At 43.3% G+C, this 24,994-nt stretch overlaps 1 protein-coding gene across 3 annotated transcripts; it reads right to left on the bottom strand.

Annotated features, from left to right (window-relative positions):
- Positions 1 to 4,275: 4,275 nt before the first annotated feature.
- ccdc9 (coiled-coil domain containing 9) lies at positions 4,276 to 24,770 on the bottom strand. Of its 3 annotated transcripts, none has more exons than XM_034528690.1 (17): positions 24,660 to 24,770; positions 22,743 to 22,795; positions 22,441 to 22,545; positions 21,386 to 21,535; positions 18,674 to 19,043; positions 18,225 to 18,625; positions 17,502 to 17,585; positions 16,982 to 17,146; positions 16,683 to 16,864; positions 15,926 to 15,987; positions 14,163 to 14,207; positions 12,207 to 12,327; positions 11,504 to 11,630; positions 10,524 to 11,067; positions 10,225 to 10,425; positions 9,485 to 9,922; positions 4,276 to 6,502 (listed from the first exon to the last, which is right to left on the bottom strand). In XM_034528690.1, exons 2-17 carry the CDS (start codon positions 22,743 to 22,745, stop codon positions 6,498 to 6,500), a joined length of 3,003 nt encoding a protein of 1,000 aa, XP_034384581.1. In that variant the 5' UTR covers positions 22,746 to 22,795; positions 24,660 to 24,770; the 3' UTR covers positions 4,276 to 6,497. The 3 variants fall into 3 exon arrangements, with proteins under 3 accessions (XP_034384581.1, XP_034384580.1, XP_034384582.1); XM_034528689.1 differs by having other exon boundaries at positions 18,225 to 18,647; positions 18,696 to 19,043; XM_034528691.1 differs by lacking the exon at positions 14,163 to 14,207 and having other exon boundaries at positions 18,225 to 18,647; positions 18,696 to 19,043.
- Between the last annotated feature and the right edge of the window lie 224 nt (positions 24,771 to 24,994).

Genomic DNA, 24,994 nt, shown 5'->3' with positions numbered 1-24,994 from the left:
TTCTTAAGTATATTAAGAGGTTCTTGTAGGTTCCAGGAGACACCGACTCTATATCTTGAGGAGGCACAACTCATATTTTGAAATCACTGCAAAGTGCAAGAGTTGAAGGATGTATGGAGGACTTTCCCGAAGAACCACCATGTTCTCCCTCGCACACACAGGGAAACACAAAATCAACAAAAAACAACAACAACAAATCTAAGACGCATACTTACTGGATGGGGAAGCCAACATGTCCTTCAGGTCTAGTGACAAGAACCTGCTAAAACATATAGAGCCCCTCGGGACAGTGTGTTTGGCAACAACAACAACAACAACACCCCCATCCTGCATGCGGAACACTGACGCATCCCGCACTCGGTTCTCCCTCAGGTCCTCAGGCAGCACCCCAAACTCTGGATGCAGTCATGTTTCTCCATCCGCTTCCATCCGTCACTGCTGCAGCCGCGTGCGTGTGTGCGTGTGTGCGTGTATGCAGTCACCCACATAGCGTGTGCAGATGTGTGTGTGTGGGGGGGGGGGGGGAGCGCGCGCACGTGCTGTAAAGTCATCCTAAAATCGTCACGCAGTCGGTGCGGTTCGGCGCCGCGGTGCTGGTGATGTTGTGCGGCGGGTCGGGCTTCCAGAAGAACACGTAGTAAATCACGAGGATGAACGCGGCCACGGACACGCACAGGAAATAGGTGATCGCCATCGCCACTTTCACCCAAATCTTAGTTGACATGTTGGCGTGCTTGGCCCGCAGCTCGCCGGGGTAGCTCGGCCTCCGCTGCATGTCCCCGTTCAGCTTCTCCGCGGTCGCGGCCGCGGACACTTGCCTTCCGGCCGCTTTCATCTCGGTGTGAGCGCGTGGACCTGATGCGATGGTTTGTCCTCTGCGGACTGTCGCGTGTTCATTTGAGTCCGGGCAGCAGAGCCAGAGCCAGATGCGCCCCCCCCCCCTCTCTCTACCCTTCACGGCCGGCTGTCCTCTCTTCCGGGCCCGGGCAGCGATGGGATGCGGTCTACGCCGCAGGGGCAGCAACACGGAGTCCCGCAGCCTGAGATCCCTGACCCCCTGTGAGTCCTCCGTGCTCACCGGACAAACTGAACTCAAGGAGGCTGTCTCTGGCATCAGCTGGATGGGACTGCTGTCAGGCTGGCCATGGTTAGAGGGGTGGTTTCCGGTGGGGATTTTCAAAATAATAGAGCTGTAACCGCCAGAACAACAAAGATAAACGTGTGCAGAAAGTCTCTACATCTTCCGTCGCAAACTAAAAACACATCTTTTCCGACTATACCTTGAATAGGGAAGGTAGAGCCGTAGTAGCACTTTGTAGTTTAACACTTTAGTAGCACTTACATGTCTCTTACGGATAGTACTCTGTAGTTTAACGTTATTGAAGAAATTGTACTTGCTTGATTCTTGTTGTTCTGAGTTTGGACTCATGGTTTAATGCACTTATTGTAAGTTGCTTTGGATAAAAGCGTCAGCTAAATGACATGTAATTGTGGAATAAAGTAACGAACATCAGTATCTAGAAGGGCTGGACAAACAGCTACAGCTGGTGATGTATGTTTTTTTTTGTTTTTTTTAAATCTAGAGAGAGAGAGAGAGAGAGAGAGAGAGAGAGAGAGATAACAGGTTTCTGCAGCACACTTGCTAAACTTTAACATGTCAATTATACTTTTATTTATTTATACTTTTATTTCCTTTGCCAGCAAATACAGCTGCAGAGTAAAAAGAGTGAAAAAATGACTCAAGTACCTAAAAACGGTGGTACTATTTTCATTTGCTTGTAGTTTGAGTATTTACCACTATTTTGTACTTCTACACAAAAACAAATCTTATACATTTTTACTAAACAGTAAAGTGAAAATTCGGATTAATAATATAGCATACAAAAATCAACAAATGATGTAGCATATGAGATCAAGACCAAACTTTGATCGCCTGAATGTAGATCCTACTCTTATTCTGAAGGAAGTTCCGCCACGCTTCCGGCGCCGCTCGGCGTGCCTCCACCTCGCTTGACGCAGCTTCGGACGAGGAGGGGCTGAAAGTACGCAACACCTAACGATTGGGTCATAGTTTGAGAGAAACGTCCCGCAGCAGAAAGTAGGAGAGATGCGGACTTCCGCTACAGACGAGGGGCGCCTCGGACTCCCTCCAGCCTGCAGAACGTGCGCGGCTGCGGGTCGCCAGACCTAGAGACGCAATAAAAAGCGTTCCCGACACACAGATGAGTCACCGCTGCGGCCGTGAACATGTATGGGCCGTGCATCGAGCGACCTTAACCGGGCGTTAGAGAGCAGCTCTGGGCCCTTCTTGTCCCGCTGCAGCCGGCAAGGTGCACGAGACCCCAGGTCTTCATGATGTGCACGAGGCCTGCAGCGAGTCATCAGCGGAGAAAATGCAATGAAGTGCACCCTCGGGTGCCTGGCATGATGGCCTCTCTCTCTCTCTCCCTCCATGCAGCTGGTGCTCTTTTCATATTCATTGATTTGCTCACCAGACAGCTCTCTCTCTCTCTCTCCATATACATTGTTTTGTTTCGCATCTCCATCTATCTCCATATACATTGTTTCCCATCTCCATATTCATTGTTTCCCATCTCCATTGTTTCCCATTGCCATCTATCTCCATTTCCATTGTTTCCCATCTCTATCTATCTCCATATACATTGTTTCCCATCTCCATATACATTGTTTCCCATCTCCATCTATCTCCATATACATTGTTTCACATCTCCATCCATCTCCATACACATTGTTTCCCCATCTCCATATACATTGTTTCCCATCTCCATCTATCTCCATATACATTGTTTCCCATCTCCATCTATCTCCATACACATTGTTTCCCCATCTCCATATACATTGTTTCCCATCTCCATCTATCTCTATATACATTGTTTCCCCATCTCCATCTATCTCTATACATTGTTTCGCATCTCCATCTATCTCCATATACATTGTTTCCCATCTCCATCTATCTCCATATACATTGTTTCCCCATCTCCATCCATCTCCATATACATTGTTTCCCATCTCCATCTATCTCCATATACATTGTTTCCCCATCTCCACCCATCTCCATATACATTGTTTCCCATCTCCATCTATCTCCATATACATTGTTTCCCCATCTCCATCCATCTCCATATACATTGTTTCACATCTCCATCCATCTCCATATACATTGTTTCCCCATCTCCACCCATCTCCATATACATTGTTTCGCACCTCCATATACCGTATTTTCCGCACTATAGGGCGCACTGGATTATAAGGCGCACTGTCAATGAATGGTCTATTTTCGTTCTTTTTTCATATATAAAGCGCACCCGACTATAAGGCGCATTAAGCGAAACAAAACAGTCTTTATTAAACGTGTTCACAATAACTCTCAACATTGTTCAAACGTTAATAAGCGTATTCACAATAACTCCCAACCTTGTTCAGTTGTAACACGTAAAAAAACAGTCTGATACCGCTAAATCAAACGTTAGCGTGACTCTGTGTGGTCTTCTTTACTTTACAGGTCATCTTCTTGCTTCCTCCACTTCCGTACCTTTGATTCATTAATGTTGAATGTTATTTAGACCGTGGTGGATGGAGGAAATTCTAACTGTTTTTACCGAGACAAGCCACGGAGATAAGCCACGCCCACTTTTCGCAACTGGTAGCGAAAGACACAAATGAACACAACTTGACTGGCGAATAAACTGACGCGTTATAAAGCCGTTTGGGGTGAACGCACCATAATGCTGCAAGAGGTGCGGCTTTGTAGTTTACCAAAGTCGTACTAAAACATGTTGACAGAGCGCCAAAATCACTTCGAGGTCAGTAAGCACAGCCAGAATTAATTAAGCGCTCCGGATTATAAGGTGCTGTCGTTTTTTGAGAAAATTAAAGGCTTTTAAGTGCGCCTTATAGTGCGGAAAATACGGTACATTGTTTCCCATCTCCATCTATCTCCATATACAATGTTTCACACTTGCTCCTCAGACAGCTCGAGTCTCACAGCTACAGAAGAAATCAGACCAACTTCAGAAATCAGACATTTATTGGCTAAATGAGAGGAACAAAAACTAATAAGCAACCGTGTGCTTTACATTTCATGTGGGTTCAACCACCTGTCCGCTGTATCGCTGACGAGGGACATTTATTTCATCAATGGCGTCGACAGCGTTTAAAAGCTATACTTTTGGATTCCTGCTCGTCCTGATAACCTTTATGAAAACAGCGGCACGTCTCCGTTCCATAAAGGGACAAACCTTTTTTCGTTCTCGGAGCAATTTCGTGCATCAATCAGGAAGACATTGTAGAAATGGATGTATATTGAAATATACTCTGCCTTAGATACAATCCGTCATCGAAGCTCAGAAAAACAAACATCGATGTGCAAAAAAACTAACCAAAATAACTAGTATCTTTTCATAGCTCACAAGCTACATTTATACAGATACACCCAACTGTGGAATGTTCTTTCCCCCCCCATTTAAAAACTGTACATATTGCAGTTCCTTTCAATCCAAAAGCATAATTTTTATTCCTCTATTACGGAAAACAACACAGGAAACATTAAAGCAATCCATTAATCCCGGGGTCCGCGGGCAGGAAACAAACTAAAAGCCCTTTAAGTCTGCTGAGGTACGAAGGCTTCGTTCCAAAATTAACTCTTCATTACTCAATTAGTAATTCATGTTACTCCACTTTTATTTAACACAATAATCTATATTTCCAAAGAAGAGACAATTATGTCCTCGAAACGCAGCCGTTCAAAAATAACTATATTGAACGTAAAGCCAAAACATTTACCATGACGCCATTTTGGAACGAGAACCGTGATCTTAAAAACAGCGAGAGGCAGCGTGTCCCTTCAGACGGAGATGAACAGATTCCTCTGTACAAGTCATGATTCACAAAACGACAGCGCAGTCTGTGTCACGGAAAATATCAAATGTTGTCTGATTGTGACACGATTACATAATTAAAAACAGCGTCATGATTGGCGTTTGATAACGAGGAGGATGTCGCGCGCCCTTGAGCAACACCTGACCTTGAAGTTAATCAGAGCGGAAGCTTCGACCAAAAGAACTTTATGTCTGAAGTCAGTTATTCTACAACAGCAAAACATTAAATAAAGTACACTTAAAACGTCACGATGCATCTGCAGTGAAAGGATCTTTAGTGTGTCTTTTTAAAGAATAAAATGGAGCCTAAGTAATTCAAAGTTACACAATGAAGCCACAGAGCAGGACAGGCTGGGGGGCGGGGCCTCTTCTCCACATTATGAACACTAACGGAGGTCCCAAGATGGGCCACCAGTCACTCACAACAGACGCTGCAACCAAAAGCTCTGCAGCGACAGCCACGACGAGTCCAGTTTGCATCCACGTCAAACCTGTGGAGCCACCGTTAGCCGGGCACACCAACACGCTCAGCTAGCCGCTGACAGTAACCTGAATGTGGACACATGCTATCGTTTCATGATTGTATCCGTTAATAAAATACGTAAAACAAGGATTTTACTCTTTTACAAAAGGATCCATCTCTGTGGGGTCCTTTCCATAAGAATGATCTTGTTCACACTGATCTGTATATGTAGACTGTATATGCTTCCGTTATTCTATTCATGGTAGCTCTGACCGCTCTACGGCGTGCCAGCCCCCCGCTGGCACGCCGTAGCGCTGTATAAAATCTGATAATCTGCTTCAAGTGATGCCCCTTGTCAGCGGTGAAGTTGCATTGTGGGTAATGTTGGCGCCATGTTCTGATGAGGAAATAACAAAAGACAGCAGCTGTTAATGCAGGCGTCTCAATGTGTGACGAAACAAGACAGAACGAAGGGAGCGCTGAATTAATGGGTTAATCATTGATGAAGGGATCGGTTTCAACTGAAATGATCCACGCGAGTTCCGTTCCTGAGAGCTGAGCGGTATGCTTATAAAAAAAGATATTGACCTCCAAACTGGTCAGCCGAAAGCCTTTTATGAACCGATATGTCCTGACAGAAGCTCATCACCTGGCTCAGCCAATGCCGGCTCCCAGGCTCAAATTCATCAACTTAAAATCTAAAAACAGGGAAGATTTAATGCCGCGCCAGATTCTGCGAGGTTCACCGGAGGGTGTCAAAGTGACTTTTCTTTAAATGAGTGAAAACATATCTACACGTTGACCAAATTGGATAACGCTTCATTTTCCCAGTGCAAAAAAACCTCAACACCCCAAAGCGAGAACATTAAAAAAAAATTCAATTCAATTCAATGATGTGAGACTTTTCTCTCCATATCTTCAAAACATGGCTGCGGCCCAGAGGTTATCAGACCCACTGACCCAAAAGAAACAGCTGAGCGAGAGCGCCAGGCCAGTGATGCCGACCCTCCTCATGACGATGGCAGGATCATTTATATGTTTGTCCTTCATTTCTTTAGATGTGTGGTGGCCACTGATCCAATGAACACGTTCTTCATCCATCGCAGCAGAAATGAGCCTCTCTGTCCCCAGCAGCTTCAGCCTGTTGGAACGAGCACAGGGAGGAAGTGATGAAGCGCGTGTGTCATTGTGCTTAATGTTGTTATTCAAAGCCCATCACGGTATCCATGAAGTGGGCACATTTATAGAGCAAGCGGCCCCGGGCGTGTGTGTGTGTGTGTGTGTGTGTGTGTGTGTGTGTGCGTGCGGGCAGAGGAGCACTCAGCTCCTCTGCTGAAATAATCACAAGCAGTGATGAGTGCCTAATAATCAATACTGGATCATGCAGCTGCAAAAAAAAAATAGATGTGTCCGGACACGTTCCTGATATTTAAGTCACAGCCAGCATTTTGATCACTTCTATAAATATACAAATATAATGTTCTATTTAAAACGATGCCCTTTTAAGTTCAATAATACATTAAACATAATCCTGTATAATTCCTGAAGAAAACTCTGCGTCTCAGTGAAATCTAAATATATGATATTTGAGGCAAATTTGTAATTTGTGATATTGGGCTATACAAAATAAACTGAATTGAATTGAATGATACAGTAGTATGATATGCACGTTTTTGTTCCTCGTGTCTCTCTTTCTACAATCTCAAACCAGGAGTGTCATAAAATGGCCAAATAAACCAATTACATTTTTACAAACGAGATATAACTTGTTAATTAGTGAGCTTTAGAGGTGAAGATAGGCAGATTGTTAACTTCAGACTGATCCAGGTTTCCCCTTGTTTTGGTCATATTTAGCAGACAAAAAGGACTTCCAATACGTTCCTATATAAATGAATAGTAAACCACACTAAATAATGGTTCAGTGAAATTGGACCTGAAAGTACCACGTCTGTATTTTTGGATTACGATTAGTTTTTCCTTACATTGGCCCAGTTTTCCACCATTATGCTTTCATTTTCTGAATTTAAACTGACTAAAAGATCACTGGAACGGTCTGTGCTTTGTAATAGGGGTGTTAGCTGGTACTTGAGTGTCAGATACCCCACTGTGGAGCCTCACAACCATCACAAGATTTAATTAAATCAGACTTCAAACGGCCTCCGTTCTGTCTGTTCGGCGGTCAGCAGCTCATTTCCTCTAAAAAGCCTTTTAAAAACATAATTGTGCTTCTAATTTCCCTGGTTTCCTGATCTCCACCCGACACCAACACGCACGATAACACTGTCACACAATTAGAGCAACAGACGTGTGCGTGTGTGTGTGTGTGTGTGCGACACACACACACACACACACACCATGAGCTCATCGGACTTCTGCTGCTTATGAGTCAGAGGAAGAATTCTAAATGTAATCAGCGGCTTTTGCATTAAATAAAATCAAAAAACATGAAATCCTAACAGCATCTTTGGCCTTAAAGAATTATGTAATAACTGATTATCAAATAAATGTAGGATTAAATTGACTAATTTGTTTTAGCTCTACTTGCTACAGCAGCTTTTATAGCGACTGATGCGAGTGCACTGATTGTTCCTTTAACAACCCAATTTATATTACTGGTTACTTCACTAATTAAGGTCAAATTAGTCTTCAGGTTCTCTTTAAAGGGAATATTCATGTTTTACGTGGCTGTCCACTCAGTTGATGGTAAATGTAGTCAATTAAAGCCACACATTGCTTATTGGACATCCACATGAAAAAAAAGGTGCAGAAATGTCCCTTTGATGAAACCATGTAGCTACAATGTGTTATTTTAATTCTCAATGTTAAGATTACAGGGGTCATTTTGGTAAGAAAAGAGTAATTCATTTTTGCTTTGTGAATCCAAGCAGCACATCATATTCTAACTCCTGAGTTTTCACACTCTGGCGAGCTTACACTTGGAACAAGTTGATCTAAAATGATTTGTTTTCTAAAAACTTCGCCATTAGCCAAAGCGATAACACCACTAATGACAGGACTTCCTCATCTAGCTTGTGGTGTATTCACTTAGCTCCCCTTCGAAAGGCTGTGTGCAGAAACAGAAGTGAGGCGGACTCTCACCGGGGTGAGTGGTTCCTATTCTCACTCAACATGTACACACTAATGAATCAGTGGTGGAGGAGCATTTCCAGTCAAGTGGCTAATTCTACTGTTTCAATCTAAATAACAATAAGACAACAATGGGTTTGCATAGATCAAGAACAACTTCAGTTGTTTTTTAAAAGGTCCTCTCTGGGCTTTTGTTTTTACCATGAAAGCAAAAACACTCAGCCAACAGTGCCATTAAAATGGTCTGAAGCTGTGAGGACACGTTCTACCAGGAAGGCTACGAATCAAGGAGCTCAGCAGGGAGCAGATTGGAGGTTTTCACCCATGGCAACCAGAACTGGTGGTACTGCTGGTGAGACTGGCCACGCAGACTGGGAAAAGCCTTTAGAGGCTTTAATCAAATGTCCTTCTCTTCTGGCTCTTATTATCAGAAATTAGCAGTTACATCATAGCCTAATATGAAATTTGTAGTTTTTGCTTTCTGGTTAGGCGGTAAAATAACTGAACTTATTTATTAAGCGTCTCAGAATTACTTCTCGGTTCCAAAAACTCCTTTAGGAGATATTCAAGAAGCTATTTTTATATATATATATATATATATATATATATATATATATATATATATATATATATATAACGCTAAACGGACTGAGACATCCTGCCTCTTTGAACTCTCCTTCTCTGAGACGCTTGATAACGGTCGTGATTTGTGTGTAGCGCTCCAAGTTAGCTCTGCTGAGATACATGTTGTCCTCCATGTTCTGAGACCATCCTCAGTCCAGATTGAACGGCAGCTCTATCCAGCTCGAGTCTTAAACATAACGGGTTTACCTCCTGGGATCGTTGCTCAAAACCTGGATGCAGTCGTACATTTCATTTGTGAGTTTGCAACTTTTAATAGTTAATATGGTTATATGTATATAATGTAGTTTGTTTGGTAGAGAAAATTAAATAAGACGAAGTGTGAGACGGCGTTAGAAGTGAGCAGACGTGTTTACAGGAAGGCAGTCTCAAAAGTCACTGATATAGACCGCACCTGAGGACGGCGGTGGCGGCTCCGAGGACGCCTGCTCCGAGGATGGCGGCTCCGAGGACGCCGGCTCCGAGGACGCCTGCTCCGAGGACGCCGGCTCCGAGGACGCCGGCTCCGAGGACGGCGGCTCCGAGGACGCCTGCTCCGAGGACGCCGGCTCCGAGGACGCCGGCTCCGAGGACGCCGGCTCCGAGGACGCCGGCTCCGAGGACGCCGGCTCCGAGGATGCCGGCTCCGACTCCGGCTCTGACTCCGGATCCGACTCCGGATCCGACTCCGAGGTCTCTGACTCTGAGTACTCTGACTCCGAGGTCTCAACTTCCTCTGCTGTCTGAGCAGCGGCGGTCCCAGCAGCCGGCGTGTCATCATCTTCCTCCTCTTCAGAAGAGCTACCGTCCACCTCCAGGGCGGCTGGAGGGGGAGGGGTGTCCAGTTTGTCCTCTGTCAGAGAGGAAAAGTTGACAACATTTTAGCTACTGATCCATTTCATTGATTTCTCTTCAATTTTTTTTTTTTTTACCCTCAAATAACACTTTATCCAACACATTTAGTGTAGACGGAGATATCTTAACAGCTATTGGGTGGAGCGCCTTGCATTGTTCTGGACAGCGTAACAATGAGCTGTTGATACATTGTTACTCTAGTGTTAGCATTTAAATCTGCCACGGTCTAGCTTTAGAGAGCTTCTGGCATGACTGTCGACTTTTAGTCGTGTTTAGTTTGTTATTTGAGGTTTCTATTACCTTGTGATGGAGCAGCAGGTGTATCCTGGTCCATCGCCACGGCAGCCTCGCTGACCTCAGAGAGGGCGGAGCAAGAAACCTCAGTTGGGGCGGCGTCCGATGGCGGTGCAGCGGGGGAGTCTGTGGGAACAGACTCTGGTTCTGACACCATCACAGTCTGCTTGGCTTTAGTGTTTTGTGAAGCAGAGGAGACGTCTATGGCTGAAGATGAAAAAAAAGGGGCGGGATTAAGAGATGAGAAACAAGAAGTCAAGCAGAGAAAATACAGAGATGGAGACAACTGGGTTTAAGTATTCTACCTGTATCCTCCTCTTTCTGTGGCTCAGCAGGTTCATTGGAGCTGACAGCTTTGCTCTCCTTCTCCTTCTCCTTCTCCTTCTCCTTCTCCTCCTCCTCCTCTTCCTCTTCCTCTTCCTTCTTGTTCTGGGGTGGGCTGGCCTCCACGCTGGGGGGTTTCAGTGGGCTCTCGCCTCCCATGCTGCTGCGGGGTGACAGCATCTCCATCTCCTCCCCCCAGTCTGACACAGGCTGGTGGCTCTCCAGGGGCAAGAAGGGGCTGAGGGGCTTGCCTCCCTCTGGGGACTCCTGAACTGCTGCCGGGGGTGGGATGTGGACCTTCGGCCTGGGAGGCCTCTGATCTTTGGGGCTTCCTGTGGATGGCGGTCGAGAACGAGGTGGGGGAGATGTAGGGGAGTTGTCTTTGCCCTTGGCTGGCTTCTCCTTCCCGGTGTCTTTCTTCTCGTCGCCCCTGGAGTCGTGTTCCAAGTCGCTCCCTTCGTCGTCTTCTCCTTCACTGGCATCCTCCCATTCTTCGTCGTCATCTTCTGCGTTCTTCGGCTCCGCCTGTGAAAAGATTTAAAAGAAGAGGTTTATGGGAAAGTAATTACCTCTAAAAAGCGATCTAAAAACCTGCAACAAGAGTTTTTGGTCACTTGGCGGCAGCAAAATGAGGCGTTGATTTGGTGATGCTGTTTGCATACAGGTTGTCACTTTACACAATCACCATTTAAATCACTCCTTTAATGAGCTAAATGCTCCACGGTGTTCACCAGCTAGTTTGTTTGCTGCAGAGCAGCAGTAGTAGTACAGTGGGCTTTAAAGCTGGAAGACACTGAAACATCCCTCCGAGGTCTGGGGAACAGGAGAGTTGGGTGATCATTTAAAACGTCTTTATTGAAAATTATAAATTGACAATTATCTAAAGCGCTCATTTAATGAAATAATGTCTTGTTGCCCGAGTCCGACTCATGCATTATTAATACAGATGAAGCCTCACTACCTTCTGTGCTGCGGGAGGTTTGGCTTTTTCTTCCTCCTTCTCCTTCTTTTTAGGCTTCTCCTCTCTCTTCATCTTGTCCTCCTTTTCCTCCTCTTCCTTTTCTCCTTCCCAGCGGTTATCATGCATGCTGTCGAAAGGCATCAACACAAATCAACGTTGGAGGCAAATAACGACGAACAAAGAAAGATATCAAGTCTCCCTAAAAACACACACGATGCCTTTTACGGAGTAAACAAACTGGTCCTTGATGTACTCAACCATATTACAGTAATCCAATATTGTTCTTAAGTCAAAGTAGCAATACTACAGTGTAAAAGTATTTATAAATGTAGAACTTTACTAAAAGATATTAAGATAAAAATATACTTAAAAGTACTCATTATGCAAACTATATATAATCATATGTATTATATTAGTGGATCATAAATATGAAAACGTTATGCATCCCTTTAATTGAACTAATCTAACTTAGTTACTTTATACACTGCTGGGTTGCTTAACTTTATTTAGTTGATTTTTTATTTTGTAATCTGCAAAGTAACTAAAGTTGTGTACAATGGAAAGAAGAGCACTTGAGTAAATGCACGAGGTTACATTCCATATTGTGAATGACAGGCCAACAAATGAAAACTGTCACCAATAAATCAACCTTGAAAATCCGAATCAAAAGTTCGCAGCGATAAAGCATCACCTTCAACCTTACCTGTAGCTCGGTTTCTGTCCTCGGCCCCTCCCTCCTCCCCGGTCGCCTCGCTGCCCCGGGGTCCTGCCCTGGGACAGGAAGTCACCAAATGAAGACGCTTTCGGAGGTCGCTTGCCGTCGTCTGGAAGGATAAAAATGAACATAAGAAATTGATGGCAAGTGTAAATCATATCGTTTTGGGATACTTCATCTCGGTGAATCCGAGAGGAGAGGGACTGAAAGATGGGGAAAGAAATGGTGGCCGTGGAGGGGAAATACTTTACAGGAAGGGAGTTATTCAAAATGCAGGAACCAAAATTCATGATCCAGTGAGTCAATAACATGTATGACATCTATATCATGCCGAAATTAATATTCAATTAAAAATAAATTCTAATTTCAGATTATATTGAACTGTAAATCTGAGAGTTTAGGCCAAACAGTATATATAAAAATATGAGTTGTGAACTACATGCATGTCACACTAACCCCGTTCTGTATTCAGAGTGGCCTCCTCTGATAACTGTATTTAGGATAAGAAATAACTTAATTTAGCCCGTGGGGAATTATTGTGCAGCAGCAGAGTACAAATATATAAATAGAGTGCGGGTAAAAACAAACTATAAATAATAAAGATTATCAATACTGTGCAAAAAACAAATCTGGTACCCAAACCAGAAAGGTAAACAGGTTCATTAAGAAATGTAAATTTTTTATTACAAGTTTTCTAAAATTTAAATTAGCAAATGAGCCATTATCTAATGATAACTTTTGGTGAATTTAGGAGAAATCTACAGATGTAAATAGATAGTAATAAAATAAACACCTGAATGTGTATTTTAGACGTTTCCTTTTCACTAGAAAGTAGATACTTTACGGAAGAAAAATAACCCAAATCTCCAAATTCATAAGTGAATGAAAAACATTATTTTGCTGTAGTGTTTTGCCTTCAAACAAGTATTTGGGCAAACAAAACAACATGTGGATGTCTTATGTAACATCGGAGGAGATGCAGAGAGGGGGAGGAGCTCCATAAAAGAAATACAAACAAAATGAAGGGATCAGTGAGGAAAAGAAATAATAATTCAGGATGAAGAGATTCCACAGAGCACCCTGGGGCTTTGAAGAGGACACGCGAGTCATTCCAGAAAATAGAAATGGAGAAGAAAAAAGAAAACCACAAGCCAAAGCGAGCGCAGGCTTCAATGTGGGGCAGGTGGTGCAATGTTAAATCTGTAGTGTGCTCTTCAGTCAGACACAAAGAGATGAAGCAACAGGGACTGAACAGCTGTTAGAAAACATCAGAGAATAATTTCTATTTTCCTTTTCTGGCCACATGGAAAGGCGAACGTCCCCCTCGAGGTACTCCGAGGAGGCAACGACAAACTAGTTTAAAAACACTCGCACATACGGATTTTGGTGTGTGTGTGTGTGTGTGTGCAGCCAGAAGCTCTCAATGCATCAAAGAGAAGCAGATGTTTACAGACACTCGCCCAGTTCCAAAGCAAAACCCTGAGCAGAATTGGACTGTTTGTGGCCAAACCTCACTTTCACAAATGATTACAATTTAGAGCCGTTATGGTAAAAGGCCTTAAAGTTAATGTGCAGAGTTTAGGATTCAGAGAGCAACATTTAAGACTTTGTAAGAGCGTTAAAAGATTACACAGCCCTATTAGATAAACTAATTAAAACATAAAATGAGACGATGCATGCGACATGTTTGGTTATGTACTTGTAGCACATTAAAACGGCCATGTTTCCATACTTTAAAAAAACTAAACTATTCAGGTTGTAATTATTAAATCACATTAATAATGGTGAACTACGCTGATGAAAACAACTGTTTTTTACTGACTCAACTCTGGTTTGTGAGTTTGGTTTTGGATGCAGCTGTTGTGCTTCAGACAGACACACAAATGGAAACAACATTTTAAAACACACACACAATGTAATCTCAGTCCCATGCTGTGGTCTAACCTGAGGCCCTGCCCCGAGGCTCTGTACGACAGTTACGCCCCCGGGCTGCAGAGAGGACACGGAGACGGAGACGGAGACGGACACACACACACACACACACACACACACACACACACACACACACACACACACACACACACACACACACACACACACACACACACACACACACACACACACACACACACACACACACACACACACACACACACACACACACACACACACACACACACACACACACACACACACACACACACACACACACACACACACACACACACACACACACACACACACACACACACCAAGATAAATCAAGGATATCATAACAATGTAAACATTATTCATTTTGCTACATAAACCAAAACAAATGATCTCCTACAAGGTAACCATGTGAGGCACTGAGATGAGGTGTATCGAGGGCTACCTGGAACAACCTGGTCCACATAGTGTTTGTTTTATTAAAATGTTGATATTATTATGAATTTCTTCAAATTGTTGAATTGCATTAATTTCATAAAAGCACGATTTAAACTAACTCTTAAGAATATTTCTGTTAGCATCGCCCTCTAAAGGCCTTAGTTTTAATATGTTGATCTTTCACATGTCAATCAGCCCAGAGTGACAGGTTGTTTCATTGAAACATGGAGTTGTGCTCTTTAAATCTGCATTCGAGGCGCAAACAGAAAGGAAGCAGCATTAAAGATGCAGAGTCGGACTGGTGTCGTGGGATTACTACGGTCCCACAGTGAATTATTTTATCATCCGGATGACTGCCTGGAATTAAAAACATGCATGAGCAAAATGATGTCATAATAAAGCTCCCCTGTTAGGACACTGTAAGGAGACGACTTCAGATACTCAACGTGCCTCAAGAACCACTCGGCCAGCAGATCGGTTGCTAAGTGGCTCGTACGAGTCATTTAGAACCGGCTGCATTCACAGTTGTTGTTCTTGTATTTTGAATCTTCTCTTAGGAGGAACCATGTACAAGTGATCCAGACCAGTTGGAGGAGGCATGTGCAATCAGTGTGCCGTTATCCAAACCTTTTCCACTAATGGTTCACATTTCATCAACATTACACAGTCACCATTTAAGAAAATTACACTTCACAATCATGCTGACATTTCTTCCGGTTTGAAGTATAGGATAACAGAATTCTAAATGTATTCATATAGCTTGACAATATCATTAATATAAATGGACTATTGATGCAGTCATCGATCGCCTTGCTGTGGTGAGACGTTATCATAGGGAACCATTTCTCTTTTATTTCAGTGACAGCACGGGCCTCAGGTGACACGGCACAAATCCATTTTAAAATATAAATTGTATTTAATAAAGGCTGACATAAAATGGTCGGGACCATTTCCTCACTTGTTGTTATTACTGTAACATGACTTCACTGAGAGGGGACTCAATCGGCGCCATTAAAAGGAAAAGTGGGTTCCTTCTAAAAGCTGCTCTCAGATCACGACTGCGACTTAGGTCGATTTGGACTTCGGGGAAATGCAGCGAGCATTTACATAACGAGCTTAAATCAACTCTCATTTACATAACGAGCTTAAATCAACTCTCATTTACATAACAGCCTTAACGAGCTGGAAGGAGGGAGGTTGTGTCTCGCGGTGTGCGTTTACGATGTGTCTATGAGACGACGTGTTGGAGTGATGTCATAGAGGGATCATCGTCCCGCCAGCTGTTGTGTAACCACGGCAACAGCACACTGGTAGTGTGGTGTGTGTGTGCGTAGACTTGCCTCTCCTGCTGCCTTGATCGGGTGTGATGCCCTCCGAGGCCACATATGCGTCCTCCTTGAACCTGTGAAGAAGGCTGCAGGGTTAGAAACAAACACATCACACCTCCGTGAGTCCGGCTCGCCACTCCTCAGAATGAAGATGACGACCAACACTTCCTCTCGTCCTAACCCGCCCTCCGTCCAGAGATGGAGGAAGCATTCAGATCCTTTACTTCTTCCTGAACATTGTACATGTTTGAAGAAGTTAAATTGATATTTTCTGTTTTTGATAGTCCTACTTTTCAGATGTAAGACTTTTCAATTTCAAGTCGTTTGTCATTTGTCCAACAAAAAAAACAATCCAATCATTTCCTGGTTAAAGATTTTCTTTGACACATCTGATTATAAATGGATTATAAATTTTGTTTTGGACTGTTGGTCAATAAAACAAGCATTTCGAATATATCATCTTGGCACTTTGGGAAATTTCAGCTGGCTCCTTTAATTATTTTCTGACATCAAAATAATGAATTAGTACATTTTAAAAAAACATACCAGCCAGATGAATTAATAATTAACAAATATTGTAAGTTGCAGCTAGATTAAAAAAATCAAGCACACGGAAAATGCTGGTCCTCCTCCTCCTCCTCCTCCTCCCTCTTCCTCTTCCCTCCTCCTGCCTCCTCCCTCCTCCTCCTCCTCCCTCTTCCTGCCTCCTGCCTCCTCCTCTTCCTCAAACTAATCTTTTCAAACTGAGGTTCAACATGTTCTTCCTCACATGTTCTCCGTCTTCTGTGCGTCCCACTCTCGTTTCCACTGGCCCGTGGCGTTACGATGGCGCGCTAGTCTCTCCTCGTCAATCGCCTCACGCTCCTTCTTCCAGCGCAGGTACTCCGCTCTCTCCCGGCCAGTCATGGACATGGTCATGTCCATGGAGCCTTTTGGTCCGGGCCTTCGGCTCTACAAAGACATCAGGTGTTACAAAGTGAGGAAAATATAATAATGCTGCGGTAGAAAGTACAAGACTGGGTGACTGTTAAAAGCCATAGGACCTTTACAAAGAACGACATCACTCACAGTCCACTCCTTCTCCAGTTCGGCTCCTGTCTTCACGTTATCAAAGTCCAGCCCTCCCCAGTTTCGTACATGTCTCCTGCTGCCCTCTTTGCGGTCGATGTCTGGTGCCGGGCCCGAACGCCTCGGGTCGTCCAGGAAGTTACGGATTGGCTTGTCTCCATCCGGCTAAGGAGAAGATTCATTCATTAAAGCTGCCACATTTGACGTGTCCTCCATGTTCCTTTTGACCACAGACCAAGTAAAGCCAAAAGATGTAAGCATATAGGAGGTCAGCAGATATTAAAATCTGGGAACACTTAAAAAAATAAGGAAAATATGATTCATCCATGATTTAATATGCATCGTTTTTTTCTTTGAGAGGAAATATGAGCGTTTTAGGTTGATCAATAAAGCTGAAATCTGTGAGTCTGAGAAGACAGGAATCTTGGATAGTTTTGAAGAAAAAGAAAAGCTCAACAGATCAATACCATCTGATGAGCTATGAGACTATAAAATAATCTGTAAACAGTGAGTCTCATACCCGCTGTCCTCGCTCATACTCTGCTATTTTCTCCATCTCTTCATTCATCTTTTCAATGTTCTGTCGCCTCTTCTCCTCCCATTCCTGTCCAAAAAAACAACAACACAGGGCTGCATCATTACTGACAGATAACAGTTGATTATTTTACAACTACAAGACGTTAATATTGGCACGCAGACCAAAAACAGAAAGGATTTAACAATTATCTATCTATCTATATATACACACACATATATACACACACACACACACACACACATCTCATCTGAAATGTGCACCGGATGGCTTTGCATCGTGGTAATGAGGAGACATTTTGCAGGATGACTCTGTGTCCAGGCATCAACCTTTGTTTTGAAAAGTGAAGCCAATGTTTAAGTGTCTTAAACTTGCATTGTTTCAAATGGCCTCTGGTTGTATAGAAGTCTATATAAATGACTCTACTTCTCTTGATTTATTCCCTCAGTAAACATTGTAAACATGAGTTTATGGTCTCAATCTCTAGTTTCAAGTCTTCTTCAATACAGTGTGATGTTCATTTAGTAAATTATGATAATTCAGAGTCAAATAGAGTCTTTTCAAAGCATGACGAACATCTGTCTGAGGTCATAATGAACCACTCTCTCTCCCTCTCAGGTAAACTGATAAAACAGGATTTTCGCGGTGACTTCATATCAATCAATTAAGTTTAGTCGCTTTAAGATGTTTGTTTTAATCCACACTCACCTTGGATTTCCTGTCCGTGCCACCTGGTGTCCCGCCTCCTCCTTCTTCTTCTCCACTAACACCACCAGCCCCACTACCTCCTCCTCCACCTCCACCACCTCCTCTTCCTCTCCTTCCTCCTCTGCGTCCCGGACCTCCTGACTCCCCAGGTTCTCCATCTTTGGGTGTGCGAGGTTCCCATTCTCTTCTCTCCTGGCGACGGCCGCCTCCTCCTCCTCCTCCTCCTCCTCCTCCTCCTCCTCCTCCTCCTCCTCCTCTTCTCTGACCTCCCCGATCCATTCGTCCAGAACTCGTCCTCCTGGGGGGGCTATGGCCATCACTCGGCCCTCCCCGGTTGCTGTCGTTCGGCCCTCCTCGGTGACCGCTGTCGTTAGGCCACCGGCCGCCATCATTTGGCCCCCCTCTGTGGCCGCCGTCGTTCGCCCACCGGCCCCCATCATTTGGCCCTCCTCTGTGGGCGTCGTTGTTCGATCCCCCTCTGTGGCCGCCGTCGTTCGCCCACCGGCCCCCATCATTTGGCCCCCCTCTGTGGCCGCCATCGTTCGGTCCCCCTCGGTGGCCACTATCGTTCGGCGACCCTCGGTGGTCGCCATCATTCGAACCCCCTCGGTGGCCGCCATCATTTGGCCCCCCTCGGTGGCCGCCATCGTTTGGCCCCCCTCGGTGGCCGCCATCGTTCGGCCCCCCTCGGTGGCCGCCATCGTTTGGCCCCCCTCGGTGGCCGCCATCGTTCGGCGACCCTCGGTGGCCGTCGCTCTCCTCAGATGTCTTCCGGCCGCGGGGCGTTCCAGGTTTCCAGTCGTTCACGACTCTCTTGTCCTGCAGGAAACACACACACAGTACTTACAGCATGGACAGGAGGTTTCAGTTACTGAGAACCATATTTTGATAATTTCAGTCACTATATGGAGCTCAACATGGCGTGCGGGAACTTCAGGGGTCATAAGAAAATCCTTGCCAGTCAGAAGATGATTAGGATAGTTTGTTTTGGGTCTCTTAAACCAAACATATTATAAATTACTGTAAATCATCTGTGCACACGGCTATCATATTTTATTCTAAAAACGGTATTTGGCAGGTAATTAAGTGGTAATTCTCTAAGTTCAAGTTGCCAAATGGGGTGGGGAAAAAGTATCTGTACTTAACTTAAACACACGCAGTCTCCTCAATCTGAATATAAGAAGTACAAAAGACTAATCGGGCTATGGATTATGCAAAATACAACATGGTGAACTCTGAGAAAACGGCAACGACCGTTTTTCAAGGAGCTCTTTAAGCTCGTGGATCAGGAGTCTGTTGAACAGGCTAATGAACCAAATGTGACCTTTTGACTTGAATGAATATCCATTTAGACTGGTACACGTGTGACGCCAAGTTTGTCTTGTAACCTTTGCAGGTTGAACTCTGCAGTCATCGGACGTAATTTTTGAGACAGTTTGGTACTCAGCAGGAGCCGGCCGGCACCGGTACACCGCAGTCCACCTCTTGGCCCTGAGCTGCTGGGTGTGTGTATATAAACATCTGTTTGCATTCAAGTTCACTTTCAACAGGAAAGTTGATGATGTGTTATTGTTTCTGCTGCCCTCAAGTGGACAGAAGAACAGTTCTTGTCGGTTTACCAGAAGTTAAGGTGCTTCTAACTTTAAAGTATGTGTGACTACAGGCTTGTTATTCTATCACGGCCATATTCAACCATTCAGTTGCATAAATTGCATACAAACCGTTTGTTTTTGTTGGTATAATTTCTCATAATGTGCAAAGAGGTTTTATGTGAAGCCAAAAATCACTTCAGCTGCTCCCACCCCCACACTCACTTTAAAAAAGGAAGACTTTTAGGAAATATGACGAAGGCAGCTCAAAACGTGATTTGTTTGCGTTCATATGGAGCTGCTGGTACACTGTGATGCGTTTAAATAATTTGCAGTACATGATACCAGATGTAAAGGACTGAACTGAATTACATACGGAGTTGGATGAACCGATTACAGGACATAATCTGCTGTTCCAACATTAACGTCAAAGTGAGGATGAGCAGAGCTCGATGGGCCAAGCAACAGAGGTGTACACACAAAACCCATGAAAACAATCCTCTAATCAACTTTCTTACGCTAACTTGTAGTATTTTCTGTATATGTCATGTGCTAATTTTGCAGCAAGATTGTTTTTAATGCCATTTTTCCAGAATGGATTTTTTTTCTCCATACAGTAAGGAATTGGTAGTTATGCTAATATTACTGCTGGTTTTATTGGGCCATTAAAAGGCAAAGTGGAAAATTATTCAGCAGGACTACTTGAATTCATAGGATGTTGTAGCCTCAATGTGATGAGCATTTAAATCACCAGATTAACCAACAACAGACATGCACATCTGTTAACTTTTTCTCCATTCAGCACCCAGAACTACTATATTCAATAATGTATCAATATCAAAATGTAATGTCACTGTGTACATTACCACTTAATACACAATGACACTTAAAGCTGCATTTGAATTACGTTTTTCATAGCGACAGGTTTACTGACTTTTACATCACTGCAGCTCAGAACATCATAAGGCGACTTGGTGATTAATAATAACTGGAAATATAAACTAAAATGTGTATTTTCTTTTCTAAGAAAAAGTAATCCATATTTCTTACTATACAAAAAACTTCATAATTCTTCCATGTTATCATTGTTCACCTTGTTGAATATCCATTTTGGTTTTTTTTAAGCAGCGTTTATTACAGATACATCTCATTTTATATTAAGTAATTTATTAATGGCTCTATATTAGTGTATGTTATATTTGCATCCCTCACTTGTCCTTTAAGTATGTTGCGGGTAGGATTTTACATAGATTAATGAAAATATATCTATCCCAAATGCAACTGCCGGCCCACACATGCAACACAAGCAGTGGGCAGAGGACAGATGCAGAGCATGATGGGTAAACTGATGAACACAGTAATGAACATCTGTCAGTTTATAAGCAGAGTCTTCTGTCTGCAGGATCATGATAAACCAGATAAAGAGGTTAACAAAACAACAAAGAATTGTGGAAAGACGCGTACTGTGCTTCCACAACTGATCTGTCATGTGACTGACGTCACAGTTTTAGTGGATGATTGTGTGCCTCTGTGTAATTATGATTTTAACAACAGATCCACACCACGCCTTACCCCCGTCGGCTTAGAAAGGTCGACTGTGACAGAGAAGTTCTCTTTTTCCGCCTTCCTCCTGTCCGTCTCAGCCTCATGGGGGCGGGGCTTCCGGGGTGTTGTCACAGCGATGCCCTCCTGCTCTGCCTTCTGCTTGTCTTCCTCTATTTCCTTTTGGGATCGGAATCAGAAGTATTTATTTGCCAAGTACGTTGAACATACGAGGAATTTGACTTGGTGAAAGGTGCTTAACATAAACATAGAATAAATAAAATATATAATGTCAGGTAGGAGAAATGGTAGCTGCTATATAGAGCAATAACAAAAAACAGTGCTCTCCAAATAAAATATCTGTATTCCATTCCCTGACTCAAGGACGGCAGGGAGACGTTGACATATTTGTAAATGACGCAAAGATAACACGTCCTATAGTGGAAAAAATAAGACCTCTAATAACTGTTTAAAACATACACTACCGTTCAGAAGTTTGGGGTCACCCAGACAATTTTGTGTTTTCCATGAAAACTCAGACTTGTATTTATCAAATGAGTTGCAAAATGAATAGAAAATATAGTCAAGACATTGACAAGGTTAGCAATAATGATTTATATTTGAAATATTAATTTTGTTCTTCAAACTTTGCTTTCATCAAAGAATGCTCCATTTGCATCAGTTGTATAGCTTCTCTCACTAGCATAACTGTTTTCAGCTGTGCTAACATCATTGCACACTGGTTTTCAAGGGTTTTCAAGGGTTTTCTAATCATCATTAGTCTTCTCAGAACACAATGTACCATTAGAACACTGGAGTGATAGTTGTGGAAATGGGCCTCTATACACCTCTGTAGATATTTCATTAAAAACCAGACGTTTCCACCTAGATTAGTTATTTACCACATTAACAATGTATAGAGTGTATTTCTACCATATAATCGGACATCCATTGAAGTCATTATTTGCTTTTTGGTTCCTAAGCGATAATATCCTCAGTTATCTTATAGCATCCTCTGGTAGTATCAGTGATGGGTAGAAACAAGACACACATGTTGAGTGCCTTGTTGTAAAAGTACTCCGTACCTGGTACCTCTTGACCAGAGCTTCGTTCTTCTTCCTAAGAGCTTCGATCCGTCTGTCCAACTCGGCGTCCTTCTCCTCCTTGGTCTTGAGATCCACCGCTGAAGACTGGCACACAGATGAGGAGGAGGGTGAGGAGAGCAATGAAATGAGGAGGCCAGTCTGTCGCCCTTATTCTTATTTAATGCACATCATGTAAACATGGCTGTGTTTTAACTTTGGCATCTTCCTGCCTGTATAAACCCTAACTTCACAAGAGCCGACAATATTTTATTGAACGTCTTTTAATTCTCTCTTTTACTCACCATAGCTGCCTCTGACTCGTCTTCATACACGGGCGGCCGACTGCTTTTTCCTCCTGTGGTGAGGAAGATAAAAGGAGGATGAAGATAAAAGGAGGATGAAGATAACGCTGCCGGGCAAACCAGTCCATTCGTTACTTGTGATGTTGAAAGCAAAAAAGTGTTTTGCGTATTGTTTACTTGGATGTTTGAGCTTCAACGTGCAGAGTCTGACACTAGAAGCCTGCTGAACGAGGAAAGTTGATCTGAGCTCACCTTAAACCTGAGTTCCAGGCGTGTGACCTCGTGCCCTTCCGACCAGTTTAAAAAACACTCATGGGTGACACGGAAACTTGAAGCCATCTTGTTTCTACTTTTTAAATATCGAATGTTTGTATTTTTGAGAGAGAGAAAGAGTATATTTAATGTTGAGATCATAAATTTATTTTAGGAAACACTATAGCACAACTATATATTGATATTAGTATTTATTGGCTGCAAACAGGACTATCTGGAACAGGTGGTGGAGAGGAGGACACTGAAGAAAGTATTGTCCATATTGGACAACCAGGACCACCCTCTCCACCACGTACCGCAGGGACAGCGGAGCACGTTCTCCAACAGCTCTGCTTTCACAAGGACAGATACAGGAGAACATTCCTGATGCAGGAGAACATTCCTGATACAGGAGAACATTCCTGATACAGGAGAACATTCCTGATACAGGAGAACATTCCTGCCCACTGCTATTAGACTTTATAATAAATCACCTCTGGCCAGATCCTCTTCAAGTGAACATCAATAAGCCTTGCACTGCTTTCATTTTTCCTTTATTATATAAATTCTTAAATGTAAATGTAATATGTCCTGCCCTGCTATTTTATTGTATTGTATATATGTAAACATGTTTGGTGCTGCTTCACTAAATCCCCCCCCGGGGATGAATAAAGTAATATCCTATCTATTTGTATTGTCACTTTACCCTGAGAGTGACTTATATATATATATCTCATCCCATTTAACTTCTGCATTATTTTTGCGTCTTAGGTTCCCGTTTTATACTAGTGTGATTTTCTTTTCATATAGATGTATTTGAACATTGTTAGAGGGAGCCTGAAAGTCAACTAAATATGTGTTTGATTTCCCCACATGTTCTATAACCCCACAACAAGCATTGGAAGGCTCCTCGCGTGCAATATGAGGCCGTCTTCTCGAGGACAAATCTACTGGATCTTGTGTAATAACTACCTTTATTCTAGTGTAAATTTACATTGCATTCATCTATTTCACGCATCATTTTAGGACCCGTGTGGACGTTTGCTGGAGTTGTTTTGTCTTTTGTGGTGTCTTTAAATAGCACTGATCATGCCCAGCACTCCTTATGTTGTTGTATTGTGTACAATGACAATAAAAGGATTTCCATTTCAATTGTTGAACAAAATATAATGATAACAACCCTCAGATGAATCAATAAATGGCGGTCCCTTTTGGCTCCAGTCTTAAGGGTCCACGGGGTCTCCGCTCCCCTTTGTGACCAGACTAATCAATGCTACAGCTAATCACAGGTGAGGTTACAGCCAGGTGTGTGTGTGTGTGTGTGTGTGTGTGAGAGAGAGTCGAACACAGGAGCCACATTAATAAATCCTCCATGCGTGGTTTCCAAAGCTCCTGTAAGCGTATTAGAGCAGCAGACAGAATATAAGTTACCGGAGACTCAACAAGCGACACGCGGACGGCCCGTTAGACCCTCGCCGTCCTCCTACAGTTGTTTTAACGTTGGTCCATTTTGTTTCCCTCTGCTGTGAAGTAACGCATGCCCACTGAACCACGTCTGCTCCGGTACAAAGAGAAGGAAACACGGCAGACCAGACACGACCGACACACAACGAAACAGCCACATAAACACGTACAGGCGCGTGAGCCCCACTTTGTTTGTGTTACCTGTATTAGGTGGAGTAGTAACGACTGTAAGGAGCAATATTTGGACTCGTTGCTCTTTGCCAATTCCTGCGCCTCAATGTGCCCTCATTATGTAGCTTCCTGTTAGCCACTGGCTAACTTCCTGCCAAATAGGGACCCCCGTCTCGGTGGTTTTAAAGAGATAGTTGCGCGATAAACTTCGTGTCGATAAAATTGAACTAATACCGTGATAAGTTGTTGTTTAATTAATATTGAATACATGTTTTTGTAAACGACGATGTATATAATCGAAACTAACATATATTAAGTAAAGCTTTAAGCAAATGTGTTTTGATAATTGACCACCAGAGGGCGCC

The sequence above is a fragment of the Cyclopterus lumpus genome, chromosome 25 (assembly GCF_009769545.1).
Source record: "Cyclopterus lumpus isolate fCycLum1 chromosome 25, fCycLum1.pri, whole genome shotgun sequence".
NCBI lineage: Eukaryota > Metazoa > Chordata > Actinopteri > Perciformes > Cyclopteridae > Cyclopterus > Cyclopterus lumpus.
This window is presented reverse-complemented; position numbering and strand designations above follow the sequence as displayed.

What these genes read in the sequence shown, in the direction of transcription:
- ccdc9 (XM_034528690.1), bottom strand. An exon ending in CTCTGGTCAAGAGGTACCAG is followed by an intron (nt 21,536 to 22,440) that starts GTACGGAGTACT and finishes CGATCCCAAAAG; the next exon opens with GAAATAGAGGAAGACAAGCA. An exon ending in AGTATGAGCGAGGACAGCGG is followed by an intron (nt 17,147 to 17,501) that starts GTATGAGACTCA and finishes TCTTCTCCTTAG; the next exon opens with CCGGATGGAGACAAGCCAAT.